The sequence below is a fragment of the Pieris napi genome, chromosome 3 (assembly GCF_905475465.1).
Source record: "Pieris napi chromosome 3, ilPieNapi1.2, whole genome shotgun sequence".
In the NCBI taxonomy this organism is placed as follows: Eukaryota; Metazoa; Arthropoda; class Insecta; order Lepidoptera; family Pieridae; genus Pieris; species Pieris napi.
The window spans coordinates 1,886,098-1,903,041 of record NC_062236.1 but is presented as its reverse complement, the minus strand read 5'-3'; the positions used below and the strand labels follow the sequence as shown (position 1 = coordinate 1,903,041).

General features: G+C 32.5%; 3 protein-coding genes across 6 annotated transcripts in view; 1 reads left to right on the top strand and 2 right to left on the bottom strand.

Moving 5' to 3' along the window:
* Positions 1-1,207: 1,207 nt before the first annotated feature.
* Positions 1,208-5,925, bottom strand: LOC125063731 (thiamin pyrophosphokinase 1). Of its 2 annotated transcripts, none has more exons than XM_047670313.1 (7): positions 5,709-5,925; positions 5,361-5,523; positions 4,742-4,900; positions 4,066-4,151; positions 2,767-3,046; positions 2,184-2,315; positions 1,208-1,534 (listed from the first exon to the last, which is right to left on the bottom strand). In XM_047670313.1, the coding sequence occupies exons 1-7, from the start codon at positions 5,745-5,747 to the stop codon at positions 1,530-1,532; spliced, it is 864 nt and encodes a 287-aa protein (XP_047526269.1). In that variant the 5' UTR covers positions 5,748-5,925; the 3' UTR covers positions 1,208-1,529. The 2 variants fall into 2 exon arrangements, with proteins under 2 accessions (XP_047526269.1, XP_047526268.1); XM_047670312.1 differs by having other exon boundaries at positions 4,066-4,152; positions 4,734-4,900; positions 5,709-5,922.
* A 1,394-nt stretch (positions 5,926-7,319) lies between these two features.
* On the top strand, positions 7,320-10,276 carry LOC125063695 (charged multivesicular body protein 5). The gene is made up of 5 exons (XM_047670270.1): positions 7,320-7,489; positions 7,592-7,743; positions 7,949-8,114; positions 8,824-8,947; positions 9,143-10,276. Exons 1-5 carry the CDS (start codon positions 7,421-7,423, stop codon positions 9,307-9,309), a joined length of 678 nt encoding a protein of 225 aa, XP_047526226.1. The 5' UTR covers positions 7,320-7,420; the 3' UTR covers positions 9,310-10,276.
* Positions 10,277-10,972: 696 nt separating this feature from the next.
* Positions 10,973-16,944, bottom strand: part of LOC125063749 (synaptic vesicle glycoprotein 2B-like) — a 31,677-nt gene continuing 25,705 nt past the window's right edge. For all 3 annotated transcript variants that reach the window (XM_047670349.1, XM_047670351.1, XM_047670350.1), the window contains 6 exons: positions 16,683-16,924; positions 15,331-15,536; positions 14,056-14,315; positions 13,149-13,308; positions 11,708-11,835; positions 10,973-11,370 (listed from right to left, as the gene is read on the bottom strand). In XM_047670349.1, coding sequence (XP_047526305.1) covers positions 11,315-11,370; positions 11,708-11,835; positions 13,149-13,308; positions 14,056-14,315; positions 15,331-15,536; positions 16,683-16,924 — 1,052 coding nt within the window. In that variant the 3' untranslated portion in view covers positions 10,973-11,314. The remainder of the gene's footprint in view (positions 11,371-11,707; positions 11,836-13,148; positions 13,309-14,055; positions 14,316-15,330; positions 15,537-16,682; positions 16,925-16,944) is intronic.

Here is a 16,944-nt window from a genome sequence, read left to right as displayed (position 1 = left end):
GGTTCGAACCTTTGACCTCAGGGATGAAAGTCGCACGCTAAAGCCACTAGGTCTACACTGCTCTCGCCTGTTCTAATACTTGGCAGTTTAATATAGGCAAACTGTTTCCGATAGAAATATAGTGTATGTACATTTGTGTAATGTAATAATAGATTTTAAATGGTTTTTAAAAAGTTTGTCAAATAGCCTATTAAAAGCAATAATTAGCATCCTTTTTATTAATAAATTGTTTTTACCATGCCCTTACTAAACTTCTTTTGACACAATATTCAACATACATAACTTTTTTAGGAAGCTTTTAGGAAATTGTTAACGATATTCAGTTAACGAAAACATATTATAATTAAAAATCTAAATTCTAATTCCAAATAATTTAAATAAATTTACGAATAGCCCCCCTTAACAATCAAATTGCCCCCTTGTGGGGCGCGGGACCAACGTTGAGACAGGAATTAAACACTTCACTTATTTAAACATTTATTTTAAAATTAAAACTAATGAACAACCATGTATAATGTCCTAGAATTAATTCAATTTTTACAGTAATAAAATAATCCCAACATACTAAAATATAAACTTTATAAAATATTGTAGGTGCTTTCTAAGTACGTGTAGTTTTGAGCATCTAACAAACACAAACATTACGAAACAAATTAAGGCTAAATAAAAAAATACAGCATTAGCATTATTATTACGAAACTAGCTTGCGACTTGACACATGTTTCTCGACTCAAGTTATACCAGTCGGGTTACACATATTTGTTACGTCATCAATTAAACTGTCATCCTAATTTTTATCGTTTACGTACTGAAGAACATGACTTATTGACTACACGAAATTCTATCAAAACCACTTTTTGGTCCTCATACATAATCAAAGAATTTCATTTAATTAAAGTCACAATCCGGAAATTATAAACCAATCACAATCGAACGCACGGTCTTTTGTTTTCTCCCTGAACTTAAAATTATTACCAGCCTTGCGATTCTGTAACTCTATGACTGCTTTACGACTGATTTGAGTGCGACCGCCGCTGTGAAAAACGCTGTGAGAGTTTGAAAAGTGAGTTACAGAATCGCAAGGCATTTGTCAAGTGTGGTACGCAAGCCCGCCGTCGAATAATGAACAAGCGTCAAGAATATTAAACTTTTCAACTAAAACATTGTACTACGTTTTTTTGAATAAATTCCTCAAGCTGGCTTGTACATTATCGAATTTTTTGACATATAACCTAGGGATTTTTTATTTTTTAAGAACCCTAGTGGCTAGCGATTGCTAAGGCACCCGTAACTAATTTGTAAGTCGTATGCAGAATGCGTTGTCTTCTGCTAAGTACCCTTAAATAAAAAAAATTAAATAACGCTGGAGTCTTTTAATGTTGAAAAGTTTACATTTAAGGGTGTAATATGAAGTGATAACACTTATAAGGATGTCGATTGATTTGATTGCCTGATTGAATTTATTATATATAGCTAACGCTATGAAACCCATTTCCATTATTTGGCTTAAGTATTATTTGTAAACAGCTTTAACCTGAAAATAAAAATTATAAATGTTTGCGATAGAACTGAAAAAGAACTTATATTTTTTTCATTTCTATGTTAAAAATTAACGCCTTATTTTTTTTAATAGCAATGCGTCGTGTTTTTTCAACATTATTAGAATAAATAAACGAGTTTGTAGTTTTTATAGTTCCATACTTAAGATAAGATTTAGAACCGAAACGCGATTTATGACTCCCCTAAGGCAAAATCAATTTGACCAACGGAAGACAGACAGCGCTAAGTATTGTTTCTGAATGTCATCCCTGGTTAAGATATTATACTCTTTGGTCGAATAAATTCCTGTTACTTCAAACTCCCAAATAAATAATACTAACAAAAAAGTTAAATTTCTAATTGTAACCAAACTTAACTCAATAGAAATAAAAAGGCTTTATATATTATTAAAAAACATGCGTTAGAAGTTATACTTTTTCGACGTAATCTTTTCAAAAATTTTATTCTACGTTTGTAGAAAAAACGACACGCCAACAGAAAAAACTAAAATGTTGACTATAGCTAACTTCAGGGTGTCGGGTTTTTGTGACGGTGTGCCCGCGCATGGTAAAACTTATACTCTTATAATTTTTCCCTAATGCGCCAAAAGAAGTATTACTTCAATTAATAAATTTGTTTCTTACGTTGCTTTTCAGTTAAACTTGGCACTCTCATTGACCACAGTAGAGTGTGACTACATTTTATTTTAACAACTTCCGATCGATCAAATGTGTTCGACGTACTCACGAGGGAGCCAAATTTTAATGGCTGATTATCTAAAAAAAATGTTTACGTAAATTATAACGTAAATATTAATGTTATGTTATTTTCAAACAACTGTATTCCAAGGCCCAAATCTATGGTATTCTTTGCTGGGCACCACCGCTTAGTAAAACCAGGTGTCAATCGAGATATTTCCGAACCAATACGACTTAGAGTCCTTCAAGAAAAGAGCGTACCAATTCTTACAACACTCTCGCGAGCCCTCTGGTATTGAGAGTATCCATGGACGGCGGTATCACTTAATATCAGAAGAGGAGCGTACCATTTCTTAGAAGGCCGGCAACGCACTTGCGGTATCACTTAACATCAGGTGAGCCTCCTGACCGTTTGCCACTTGTTTCACACGCGATAATTGATGAAAATCTAATGGTCATATTGTTATAGGCTCCTTCGGTAAATATTTTATCACAATAAAATAATTTGTATATAAATTCGTAAACTTACTCAAGTTCCACTTAAGTCCACTAGTTGTAACCGCGTCACAACTTTCTCCAACAGGCACCAAAGAGCACCACGACCGTTTAAACGTCCTGGTCTCCTCTGGCACAAAAATAACATGGTCGCCAGGCGAAAGAAGCCAGGATACCGTATCATCAGACATGATATACACATTTGTTTTAGGCGGCAGTATGTGCATTTCTCTGACCAGAAAAAGTGTCTGAATGTTGCCGAGAATTTGGTCTATGCGGCCCGAGTTCTGGCCTAATGTTACTATGTGATCCAACTGAAACATCCAACATCTTAAGATTTAAGAAGAAGCACCTAGTTATATACCCGTAATGCTCTTGTCGGGTTTGTCTGTAAAGTTAAGATTCAGAGTCGAGACTTAGCACAAGCTCTCTCTCGTATGGCAATATGGTATCTTTTATTAATAATGGCTTTGTTATTCTTCCTTTATATTAAATATATATTATAATGATCAATGAATAAGATTCAAGTTAGTCTGTTTAAGAGTATTTATTCAGAACTTAGAATTTATTATAAATATTTACTTTGTTATATTTTTTGTAGAAATAGGTAAAACTGTGCTTTGTTTGAATGTGTATTACGTTTTTGGCTTTTGTGTACAATGTAATTTTTTGGATATTTTTTAGTGAGTAATAAATAGGAAGTGAGCTGTAGGAATACTGTTGTTTTTGTTGAGTTATGTTGAGTAATGTTGAGCAAATAAATTAAAAAAAATATGTTTTTGACATACGAAAGTCGTACTTAGTTTAAGAATCTACCCAGAATCCTTGCTTATTAAGAAAAATAAATGATCACGCAGCAGATACAGAAATCAGAAGCTCAGACTAAATAGTTTTTTTTAACAAAAACTGGGAAGAATGAGGCTGCTTTGTACTGCTGTTACTCGATGTAATTCTATCAATATCGGTGGAGCAGAACAAAACCTCATTATTGGGATCGGGATCACTGTATGGAAGTTACGGAGTGAGGGATCTGGAAGTTCAATTTATTCTTGGTTTCACATTACAAGAGGCTATTTATTAACCATGTGAACTAAACATATGATATAACAATAGCAATCCTATCCTAACTTCAGTATTAACCCTTTGCACCTAATTGATTCTTTTGTAGTTGATTGAAGTCAGTATTTGTATTATAGGGGCAAATAGCAAATCAAAACCAGCGACAATTGTCAAATTTTGCAACACAGACTATAGACATAAGTAACTAGATCACTATCAAGTAGAAAACCAAATTTCCTATAAATAGATAATATATGTATTTCAATTACCTTACCTCTGTTTTATGCTGTTCATTATAATTATTCAATTCTATTAGGGCCTTCGTAAAGTCTGTGTGGTTTTGGTCAGGTGTGTGCACAGCCTGTAAACGATATTAATGTTTATTCATCTGGTATACTTCTATTATAAAAACAAAAAAATTACATGTTTATTTAGTCTATTAAAAATAAATATTAACATTCTAAACTTATTAGCTAATGAATGAAGTCTAATCGCTCAGTTGTAACTACAATACTCTATTGTCTCTTTACATATCTTAAACACAATTAGACAGAATGACAGAGCACTTAAGTAATAATATTAATCATTTTATTATATAGTGTATAGTTTAACTTAAATAAAAATTGTATAAATTATAATTGAGATTTGCATAATTTTAACTGTTTTTGCAGCACACGCAATAAAGGCAATATTTTAATAGTGTTATATTCCCATATGAGCAAAATTTCTCTCCTGATTTTCACTTCCAGTTCCTGGATAGTGTCTGAAGAAACTTTTGGTTTTTAATATAAGGATATTATGATTTTATTTATATGAAATTTTTGTATAATATAGTAACAAGAACTGTTCATCTAATTAAATATATTTAAATATATATATATTTATTTATATATTTAAATAAATATATATATTTATAAATTTATTTATTTATGTCAAGTTCACCTTACAACCTTTCTTTTTAAACTCCTGTAGAACGTCTTGGGTGATAGAATCAAAATCACCAGTTATTAGATCAGGCAACCTGATATTCTTTTTGTCTTCATTTGCAAGGCTTTTATAGAAATTGTTCCAATGAGTTGTCCCACCATCTACCGTCACTCTGACTGTGGCTGAAACAAAATTCATAAATATGTATTAAATGTAACAATTATAAATCTTGATCTTGGCTTTAGAGGTCAAATTATGAGTCAAAACTAAGCACAAATGCACCATTAGTTGTAAACTTAAACTTTGGCCGAAACAATTATTTGATTCTGAGTCAAACTTAGTGTTAAGTCTCGACTCTGAATCATTAAAATATATAGTGCAGTATTAGTATAACCTGTTAATGATTGATATATTTAATAAATGTAATCCAAAAATATTGCTTAAATAAGGGTATGTTATCTTAACATGGTAATGAAGAAGCTTAAGTATGCCTTACATACACACATCTTCTAAATAATTATTTTTCCTCTCAAGTATAGCAAATTTCTATAGATAATTTACTAATGCATTTTCCCTTAGTGTATATAATATTTGTGTTATAACTTGCTTGTTTTTCCTAACATTTGGCATCTATCAACTTACCATTATTCCACAAACTCTTGACAAAGTCCTGTTTTTGAGTTAAGGGACGATTCAAAATGACAACTGCATACTTGGTGCTGTTCTGTTTTACATTCTCAATAAATGGAGATATATCCCATTGCCAACATTTGATGACATTACATATTGTATTGCAGGGTAATTTCTGCAAAAACAAAAAATACAAATGGCAACAATAAAAAGCTTTGTGATTCAGTAAAGAATAAAGTGTCACCATTAAATGCATCTCCAAACATCTAAAAATACTATGGTAAGTGTATTTAGAAATCACATATAAAGCTCTTAGTTTATACAAATTTAAGTATTTAATAATACTCATGTTTTACATACCTTATTAGCTATTCCGTTGGCAGTCATTCTTTTGTACATTAATTAGCTTAATTTTTTGATCTAATAAATTATATGATAAAATTTGGCAAATTTTTTTTATATCACACTGCGAATATTGTGTTACCTTTAAAAATTCGATCATAAGGTCATCATAGAATATATTAATATGTCAGAGTATATGAGGTAATATTAATAATTATTTATGATGATGAATAAATTTATAATTTATTAGAATCTCATTTTTACCCTTCGATGTTGAAATATTTAATATCACAATAACATTAAGTTATATTGACTTATTAACCAAGCTCGTGATTTTGTTTTATACTTGTTAGACAGATTTTAATATAATATAAATTGAAACTTAAACGTGATAAAAGTTTAACCTTTATTTGATATTTGATAAGCCCCACAAAATGCGCGAATCTTGCAAATAAAATTTGGCAGCAATCATCGAATGATCGATGAAACATTATTATCGATACAATTATGAATTATCATTCGTTACTCTATGGTTATCGTAAAAATGTATTTGAAGAAAATAAATACAGATATTGAAAAATAATTGTTTTTATTTCTTAGTCAAATATATAAAATTGTCGTCTAATATATACAATTCTCGTGTCACAGTGATCGTTCCCATACTCCTCCGAAACGGCTCAACCGATTCTTAAGAAATTTTTTATGCATATTCAGTAAGTCTGAGAATCAGCTACTATCTATCTTTCAAACCCTAAGTGATAAGGGATGTCCACCCCAAAAAAAATATATTTTTGGATTAATTACATACAACCGTTAATTTTCACCCCTCGACGATTAACCCCTTATTTTTATTATAGTAGATAGTTATTTTTATTGAACAAAACAGAACCGGAAAAAAACTTGTGTCTGAAGTTGCTAAGTAGCTCTGCTACGTGGAGTCTCCAACTGAGGTTGACTAAATCTACTCCAATTTAAATTTTAGAAGAAAAGTCTCTTTGAATATACTCTTCTTAAAGCCCAAACAAACATGGCCATGTATTAGCGAACGTAATTCAGTTTTGCAGTCATGTGAAAGGCAAGACGGTACTTCACTCCGGGCCATCGCTTGCATAAAATGTATGTATGTATGTCTATGTATAAAACGCTCACCACCATTATGTGGAACCAGCTACCCCTTGAATTATTTCCGAACTAATTATTGGAAATAGGGTCCTTTAAGAAAAGAGCGTACCAATTCTTATATGACCGCCAACTCATTTGCGAGCCTTCTGGCAGTGAGAATATCCATGGGCGGTATTACTTAACATCAGGCTGCCTCCTGCGGGTTTACTCCTTGCTCTATATAAAAAAAATACTAAAAGACCTTGAACTACTATATAGTTCAAGGTGACAAAAACCTAAACTCTATAAAAAACACATTTTAGAAAAGAAAGCTTACTGTAGATGTAACATTATATAGTATGCTGTAGACTGTAGTGAACTTTAATAAATATATCAATCAAAATATGCAAACTATCTTTGAAGCTCTACTGTGTCTGTGTGAACTATCTTTATGAAGTTATCTGTTATCTGTGAACAACAATGTAAATTTTCAAATTATATTTTGATGTGTAATTTCAATTTGTTAAATACAAAAAAAAAAGAAAAAATCTGAATCATTTAGAGACATATTTTATTTGTAAACATTAAATACTTGTTTTCATCGAGAGTAAAGAAAATATTTGCTAAAGATGAATAGAATATTCGGTAGAGGAAAACCTAAAGCTCCAGGTCCCAGCTTAACGGATTGCATCAGTACTGTAAGTACCTACTATCTTCATGGCTTTGTATGATTCATACAATACAGTAAATACATTTAATACATTCTTATTAATTACACACAATATTTAATAAATCTGCAGGTTGATACCAGAGCAGATGGCATTGAACAGAAAGTTAATAAATTAGATGCAGAATTGAGAAAATATAAAGACCAAATGGCAAAAATGAGAGAAGGGCCTGCGAAAAACTCTGTCAAACAAAAAGCAATGAGAGTTTTGAAGCAAAAAAAAATGTATGTACATAAGCATTTTTTTAAATTTATAAATGTAATCATAAATTATATGTAACCACTATTGAAAGTTATTTATTATTTCTTTGATTCTTGTGAGTGTCATGGGATCTATATTGCATTGAGTTAAGGTGTATATATTTGAAATGGACATAAATAATTTAAGAGCTATATAGTTATGGTTAAAAAATTGTTCACTATTATATAGGTATGAACAACAAATAGAAAATTTAAGAGCACAATCATTTAATATGGAGCAGGCAAATTATACAACACAGACATTGAAGGATACACATACAACCATTACAGCTATGAAAGATGGTGTGCAGTCTATGAAGAAGGAGTTTAAGAAGATCAATATTGATTCTATTGATGTAAGTTGGTTATTTAGTTAAGTTTTTATCCTACTCCACTTAAAACCTTGTCTCGTAATCTTGATATAATGTTCTTGATATTATAATCTTGATACAGACTCTTAATTATTGCCTGACAAAATTCATAAATGGGACACAATGTTTTATAAGTCTTGTTTCTAAATGTCACCTTTACAGATGCAGTAGTAATTTTTGAGAGCAGTAAATTATAGTAGAATATAATTTTTTCCCACCAAAATGAATCTTACTATTTTATCAAATCTATTTTTGTATTTTAATAATACTGGTAGTCATAGACAACAGATTATTTTATATTTATGGAACAAAAAATGAGCTTAACATGAATTTCAAAATACATATGATTTAACTGCTGAAATTACGACTTACAGCAATTTTGATTGCATGTGTACAAGACAAAAATAATAGATAAGAAGCTCCTTACCGGAACATTCATTTTGAATTTTATTGCTATTAGTTCGGGGAATTCCAAGTTAGACGTCATTATAATTTACTAACCACAACCTTATGGAGTCTGCTTTTTGAAATTCGAGTTATAAGTTTAAAATTTAAATACAGTGTAAACTCTTTATAACGAATTTCAAGGGACCAAGCATTTTCAAACAACATTTTTTTTAAATTTTTAATTACCAAATGTAATTCATATATAAATTGACACTGATTTTTATCCTCTTGCATATTATATTTTCAGGATGTTAATGATGAATTGGCAGATATGTTAGAACAAGCAGATGAAGTTCAAGAAGCCCTTGGTAGGCAATATGGCATGCCGGAGATTGATGATGATGAATTGGCTGCAGAATTGGATGCTTTAGGTATTTTTATAATTAATTATTAATTTGTACATCCACTTACACACCCTAATTAGATTTCAGCAAATAATATTTGTAATATTACATAAGGTTAAATTATTCTAATTTTATATTGATAATTATTTTCTAAGCATGAATTTTATTTTGCAAGTGTGAGTCAAATATGAAATAATTCTATATGTACTACCTAAATTTCAGGTGATGAAATAGCCCTTGACGATGACACATCATACCTGGATGATGTGGTTAAGGCACCTGCGGCACCTGATAAGGAACCAGGTGCTGACAGCATCAGGAATAAGGATGGTGTACCGGTTGATGAGTTTGGATTACCACAAGTGCCTAGTGCTGCACATGCTAAGTAACAGTTGCGAGTTATCAGATTCATTTAAGTGTAAGAATATTTTGTCGCTAAAATTTTATTGTTTATTTTTATAATTAAAGATTTTGTTTACTTAAAATATTTTGAAATTGAAAAGTATTTGTTGTTTAATGAATATGAGTAACTTCTGCCCTGTACCATTTAAAGTGGTTGTCAGTTTTAGCATGAAATATTTAAAGATTTTTATTGTATAATTATATTAATTAATTTCTGCACATTTAAAGTAAGTTAAATAACATGTAATAATATATACTATAAGTGATCAACTAATAGAAATGTTTCAGTTGGTATTTTTCTTCTGAATGTTATTTCTGTGATGCCTACTATTATTTCATTTAGTTGATAAAACATGTATTAATTAATAATTCATGAATTGTGTTGTAATAATTCAGCGGTATTTGTTTGTTACAATTATTTTTTTGCAGTGTTGACAAATCATAAATTCATATTGGGAATTATATTTTTTAGGCAATTACTAAAAGGGCAAGTTCATGTCCATGCAAATCATGACGTAATCCCATATGCCAAAAACTTATTGCAATGCCACATATATTATACCTTTAGCACAGACAACTACAAATTTAAAAAAAAATATTAGATCTTTACATAACAACATACTATTCTCAAATATGTATAATATGGACGACTGCCTAATATTTATCCTCTATATATTTAAATTATGTCTTGTCCGTGCTAAGCCTACAAGGCAGTTGTATGTTTAATATTAGAGTATAGTGTGAAATGAAACGTCTCTCGATTTAATGTCAAACTCTCTAAATCATCTAAATTACTCGACTCCAGGTTTGTTTTGCTGTCCAATGTTTTTTCCATAATCCGACAACTGATGCCAGAAAACGCTGAGATTATTTTATGCACTTATTATTTCCAGGCTTGTTGTAATATTTTAATATTATGTAATGTTTAATAAAAATATTTAAAAAAATGCTGTGGATTATTTGATTTGATTATAAAAGATGTATATATAATCCCTATCAACACAAAACTGTAACAATTCTGAATTGTAGTAAGAAAATATTTGACGCTCTTTAAACTTACATTATTAATAATTATAATAATTAAAGTAATATTAATATGAAGGTTATTAAGGAGTAAAGGTATTCCTTAAGTCATTAAGAATCTCATACAGTATATGCCTGTCTTATTGACTAGAAAAATTATGTACCGTGCCGGAAATGGAACCCAGTTCTTAAAAAGTACTGTTAGTAAACCGATCTTGATGAAACTTACTGATCTCTCAGTTGACACGGATTAAATGCATCATAATATGAAATATTCCAATTCCAAGCACTGATGGTTAAAATAATTTCAAGCTATTTTATATGAAACAGGGTAAACGGGCTAGATGCAATTTTAGGAATTGGAACGCTACTCTACTACGCTAAGTCGAATCGATTCGGAAATACTTCAAGTAGATAGCTGGTTCCATATAGTGCTGGTGCGCAAAAATTGCCTTAAATAACGCTCAGTTGTGGCACGATGAAACACACCTGCAGATATCACATCCGCAGGTATTAAAGTATTTTTAAGTTTTCTTGTACTTATTCGCATCACGAAATATCGCCACGCTTTAAATCATTCTCGCTTTCTACGCGACTTAAAAGGTTTGAAAATAAAACAATTATAAATAATAGGCGAATAATTAACCTTTAATAATAAATATAGTAATAATTTAAGGACATTATATTACAAAGTCAACACTAAAATACTGTTGTTCAATCTTACAATAATCTGTATTTCAATAAATTGTACTGAATCACAGAATGCGCCGATCCCGGGACTTTATGACTTATTCCGTTATTTACATTCTAATATGTACAAGTATCTAAGGACATACTCAACCAAGTTGACGAAATGTCTAAAAACGGCGAAGTGAATTCAGCGACGACCAACCCTCAGTTTAGCCTTTAGGCTGAGGTATTCGAGGAAAGGTTGAGTACCACTGATCTAAGCTAGCTATTGTAACTCGTCTAGTCGAGGGCTTCCTGTCCCGTCTTTGGCAAGAGGAAGCATAGGGCTGCGGCGACTGAAAAAATAATGTTAAACTATATTACGTCTGTGGACCCGCGTGATAGATATATAAAAATTAAGAGTTGACCCAAAGGCATTTACAACGCCAGGTCATAAAATCCCAAAATAAATAGATATAGTATAATAAAAAAGCGCCAAAATTGACAGGCAATTATGATACTTTCACAGATTACAGATTTTTTTTGAATTTCGAATATTACACAATTAGTTTTTTAGGAATTTCTTGTGTTCTAAGAAAAAGTTGTCATATTTCTACTTGGGATAAAACAACCAAAAATATCGTTTATATTAAAGCAAATTCTATATGATTATATAACCATTAAGATACTCACTGAATAAGAACGCCGCGAACGCCACTATAGGCACAACACAATTGATGTCGATTAGGTATCCGAACGATAAGTTACCCATGAGACCTCCACCTCGTCCCGCAGTCAGTGATAAAGCTGCTGCCATTACCCTAAAATATTTTTAAGTCAGTCAGGTATACTATACGTAAAGTGGTTATTAAAAAGAAATCCCCAATCTTGTCATAAATTCTGCTAATGTCTGACAAGTGCGTGAAAAATTGTTACTGGGGCAGGCAGCAAACGATCCCAAATAAAAGACCACTTGCAAATTCAACGAAGTGCCAGAAGTCTAAGTATTTTTAGTCACTTTTGCAGTAGTAAGGGAGCGTTCAAGTATTACGTCACGCAATTTTTGGACATTATTACCCCCCCCCCCCCCTCTAACGCGCCGTAACGTAAAACGTTTCGTGACCACCCAGTGACTCTTTATACCTAAAAGTTACCGTTATGTGGTGTAAAGTACTGGAAAGTCGAAAATAAGATTAACAATAACGCGTAATTCAATTCCCGCCCCGCATCGCGTAACGTTTTACAAAAGGACCCCCCCCAAAATTCGTTACGTAATACTTGAACGCTCCCTAACTTATAAAATTATTCCACTAATTATAATCCTTAGGTAAATACCTATTGACTCATATGAAATGCTTTAACTCAGTGTTTCCTAACGTGGGCCCCACGCCCCTCAGAGGGCATTTGATAGTTAAGGGGGCAATCGAAATCAGCTGGATATAACACAACGTAGTGACTTGAGACTGAAGCTAACCAAATTGGAACCCAATATAAAATCTCTGTGCAGCAAGCATCAAGCGTAAGAATCTCAGTAAATTCATATAGAAAATCTTTATTAAAATTATTTGGAATAAGAATTCTAGGTTTTCATTATGTTTTGTAAAGCTTAAAGAAAAAACTTTTTAACCGGATTAAAGTTATGTATTATTATAAATTTACAATTATTTAACATAATTTTAAATTTATCCGACGTTTCGCGTGCTTTACAGCGTGCGTGGTCACGGTGACTGAAGACAAAAGGTGTTGGATGTCATTTTGACATAGTTAGAGAGTTAAATAATTGTAAATTTATAATAATACATAACTTTAATCCGGTTAAAAAGTTTTTTCTTTAAATGTGTAAAGGTTATGTCAATCAAAGACAATACTATTTTGAAAAGTTATTGTTTCGTTTGTAACAATTGTACCAATTTCCTAGTGATTTCTTCCTAAAACCTATCAATTAAGTTTCTTAAGTGAATTGTGCGATGATAATGCCGCCAACTACCAGGTGCCACTACCAGGACTTTGAAAGAAACAGAATTGAAAAGTGCGACTGAATAGAATTAAAAAAAATATGTTAATTACAATTCTTATGCCGCCTCAATAAGAATTTTAGTTCGATTTCCTACCGATTTCTTACACTAAAACTGACCTGAGGTTTGTAGGGAATAGATCTACCAGCACACAGAACACAAGACTGATAGCGAGCGAGGTGAGGGCTTCAAAGATACAGGACAACACCAAGTTTTGAGTTGAGTTCTCGATGAAGAGGAGACCAACTGTGACGGCACCAGCGCAACTCAGCGAGAAGACTGGAAAAAATTATCATTAATTAAGAATAATTTTTAAAATTAATAAAAATAGGATGAATTTTAGAATATTATAAATATATTTTAGTTTTAGGAATATTCCAGAAGAAATTATTATGAATTATATATGAATAAACTTTTGTCTGTAGTATAGCTTCACATGTTCAACAGTTTCGTATGCAACTGTCCAGTAATATAGAATTGTAAAACCACTCTAAACTCTGATTTTTCATACCGTAGAATTCTGATTTGATAAACTTGACAAATTTCTTAAATTTGAACCATTTGAGGGAAATAAAAATAAAATGCTTCGTATTTTTTATGTTTTACAAAAAGGTTTTACTAAATATTTACTTAGTCAAGTGACCTAATACAAAAATAAAAAATATTTCAATATCACGAACAATAAATAGAATTAACTTGAATTACTTTTATTCTTTATCTGGCACTTCACTGCCTTCTAATTCCAGGTTTAGTAAACCTTTTAAAAAAAATATACTTGCGCGTTTTTTACTGTTTTTGATGAAAAGGGACGTAATTATCAATCGCCGCAAAACCACTTTTAATGTGGACCGCACTTAATAAAATGGATACATTCACTAGCAAATAAAATGTTCTATACATTCCGATGTTCAGACTCGTATTGAAATTGAAAAATGTTCCCGGCCAAAACGGTTTGTAATCACATGTCAAAAAGTGATAGCTGTCAGAATTCTACTGAATTAAATCAGAGTATACTGATATACTTACTCAAGAAGAACTTGGCGCCAAGCTTGTGTACGCAGAGTGGAAGCCACAAAGACGTGGGAATGCAGGCCAGACCGACGATCAATGTGTGCATGTACACGTTCTGATCGATGATCTTCTCGCAGTCGAAGGGATCGGTGGAATCGTCGTTGACGACAACTCCAGCAACTTGACACACAGACGCAGAGGTGTTGGGGAAACGATGCTCGAATTCTTCGTAACGATTGAACAACTCCGGGAACCAGATCATTAGGGTGTAGTAGCTGTTAGAAAAAAATTTAATCTCCAGTTATATACGGTTTCTTCATCATTAAATTTACATATCAGAATAAACATAGTAGACTAAAATTGGGACGGCTGGTGGCAACGTGTATCTCGTTCGTATATACATATTAAGTTTCTCATGTAAATAAAATACATTTTTTTTGTAATGATAAATAAAGTTCTTTAAACATTAAACATTATATTAAATAACGATTAGTTATAATAATAATCTAATGCAAGCTTTGAAATTATAATCTCAATCGGCTGGTCATTAACATGGACAACAATTAGCATTAAAACACAATGGAATGGACCAAACAACCAAAAGAAGAGTGGGCAGGCCAAAAAGACGGTGAGCTGATGACTTTATAGAAATAGCAGGAAAAAACTGGCAGACTATTGGCTTAGAGAGCCACCTAGTAAAGGTTGGATGAGGCCTTTACACAAGAGGGGTCCATATCGGGCGATTAACATTTTACGTAGCTATAAGTTAATACTAACAATACTACTAATAACATTTGAGATGGAAATAAAATAAGGCTTTATATAAGGAATTCGTTGGTAGGGCCCTTTTGTGTCGCGAGTTGCCTTATCACTAGTACTGCTCTGCTTTCCAATCTTAAATTATTCACACTATACTAATCTCTAAAATCGTATGATTGGCTTAATAAAGAAACACTAAAGTTTTACACCTAAAACTTAAATGGAGATGGGAAGGGCACGCAGCCATACAGATGACAGATGGTCTACAACAGTAACCGAATGGACTGGTCCTAAAAGAACAAGGAACAAGGGCAGAACAATAGAACTATGCGCCGACGGGATCGAAAGGGTAGCTGGAAGAAATTGGATGACGATGGCACAGATGGAAGTTGGAGGAGGCCTTTTTCTGGACAGGCATTTTAGAGTAGTTACAATTGTATTTATTTTTGTTAAATGTATGTCTATAAGATATGGATGAATAAGGCTTATTAAAGTTTTGCAATTACATGATTAATAGAAATCAGATGTTACCTAGTAGTTAAGCCAAACTGAATGAGACAAGTGAGTATCGTGTATTTGAGGTAGGGAGGTCTGCATAGGGCCTTGGTCTGAGTCCAGATTTCGCTGAACAATCGTTTAAGATCCTTAGGCTTGCGCATACTGAGTGACCGCACCGACTTCTGAGAGCTTTGTGATGCTACTGATATCGTGCGTTGCTTCTCCTTGAGGCTTTTGATCTGGGGAGAGATGGATATATTTATTAGCTGACTCTTAAATCAATCATCTTTCTTTTTTTTTATAGAACAGGGGGCAAACTGGCAGGAGGCTCACCTGATGTGATACCGCCGCCCATGGACACTCTTAATGCCAGAGGGCTCGCGAGTGCGTTGCCGGCCTTTCAAGAATTGGTAAAAACTACTGGTACTGAAGGCGTAATTTAAATCGCCAATTAACGAGAAGATTTCGCCCTAAGTCAAACATGTAGTGGCGTACAACCCTCTATAAATATCATAATTTTTCCTTATGTGCAGCTGCATGTACGACACAGGTGGCTAATCACTGACATTATGGTTTTCTCAAATCTTCTTAGAAATACGGATTTCTTACTAGACTCTTAAACCTTACCCGTATTACTTCTCGAGAAGTCTAATATATAAAATTCTCGTGTCGCGGTGTTTGTAGTTAAACTCCTCCGAAACGGCTCGACCGATTCTCATGAAATTTTGTTTGCATATTGGGTATATCTGAGAATCGGACAACATCTGTTTTTCAGCCCCCTAAATGTTAAGGGTAGTCCACCCCTAAATTATTTTTTTAATTTGTAGATAATTTTTATTTTTTTATGATACAGCATTAAAAAATACATATAACCCAAAAGATTCACCCCTCTACGATCAACCTCTATTTATTATTATAAATGATATACATGGCAAAACGACGTTTGCCCGGTCAGCTAGTAATATATAAAATTCTCGTGTCACAATGTTCGTTCCCATATCTCTGAAACGGCTCGACCGATTCTTATGAAATATTTTATGCATATTCAGTAAGTCTGAGAATCGGCTACTTTCACCTTTCAAACCCCTTTTTTATTTTTTAGAAACAATTTTTTGTTTAAATTTTTTATGATATAGGATACAAAAATACATACAACCCTTAATTTTCACCCCTCTATGATCAACCTCTATTTTTATTTGTTAATTAAAATCCTATCTCTTGAACTCTGCGGTTTTATATAGAGAAAAAAAATAAGTAAATGAACCATGTTGGTATGTAATAAAAAGATAGGCTAAGTAAAATCACATTAAAGAGAAACGAAGTACGCGGGGGCAGCTAGTATAATATTTAATAATTTTCTAATCATCAAATTTTCGAAATCTTACCGGGTAGTTGTCGGGATCATCACCAGTGTTCTGTTTGTACACGGTCTTCAGACATGCAAGAGCATCATCGTAATCACCGCACTCCATCATAAACTTGGGACTTTCGGGGAAGGTCATTAGCCAAAACCCAAGGAGGAGGGACGGCACGGCGCAAGCAGCCACAAACCAGTTCCATGAATCGTACGAGAAGCCACTGGCTTCCATCCTGATTCCTTGTATTGGGATGATAGCCCAGGCGAAAACTGTAAGGTGTTTTAAATAT

Excerpts from the sequence above, each read along its gene's own strand:
- LOC125063695 (XM_047670270.1), top strand. The coding sequence starts at position 7,421 with ATGAATAGAATATTCGGTAGAGGAAAACCTAAAGCTCCAGGTCCCAGC. Across the intron at positions 7,744-7,948 it reads GTTTTGAAGCAAAAAAAAAT|GTATGAACAACAAATAGAAA; the intron begins GTATGTACATAA and ends ACTATTATATAG. Across the intron at positions 8,115-8,823 it reads TCAATATTGATTCTATTGAT|GATGTTAATGATGAATTGGC; the intron begins GTAAGTTGGTTA and ends TTATATTTTCAG.
- LOC125063731 (XM_047670312.1), bottom strand. The coding sequence starts at position 5,747 with ATGTACAAAAGAATGACTGCCAACGGAATAGCTAATAAG. Across the intron at positions 4,901-5,360 it reads CAAGAGTTTGTGGAATAATG|CCACAGTCAGAGTGACGGTA; the intron begins GTAAGTTGATAG and ends ATTTTGTTTCAG. Across the intron at positions 3,047-4,065 it reads ATGAACAGCATAAAACAGAG|TTGGATCACATAGTAACATT; the intron begins GTAAGGTAATTG and ends TGGATGTTTCAG.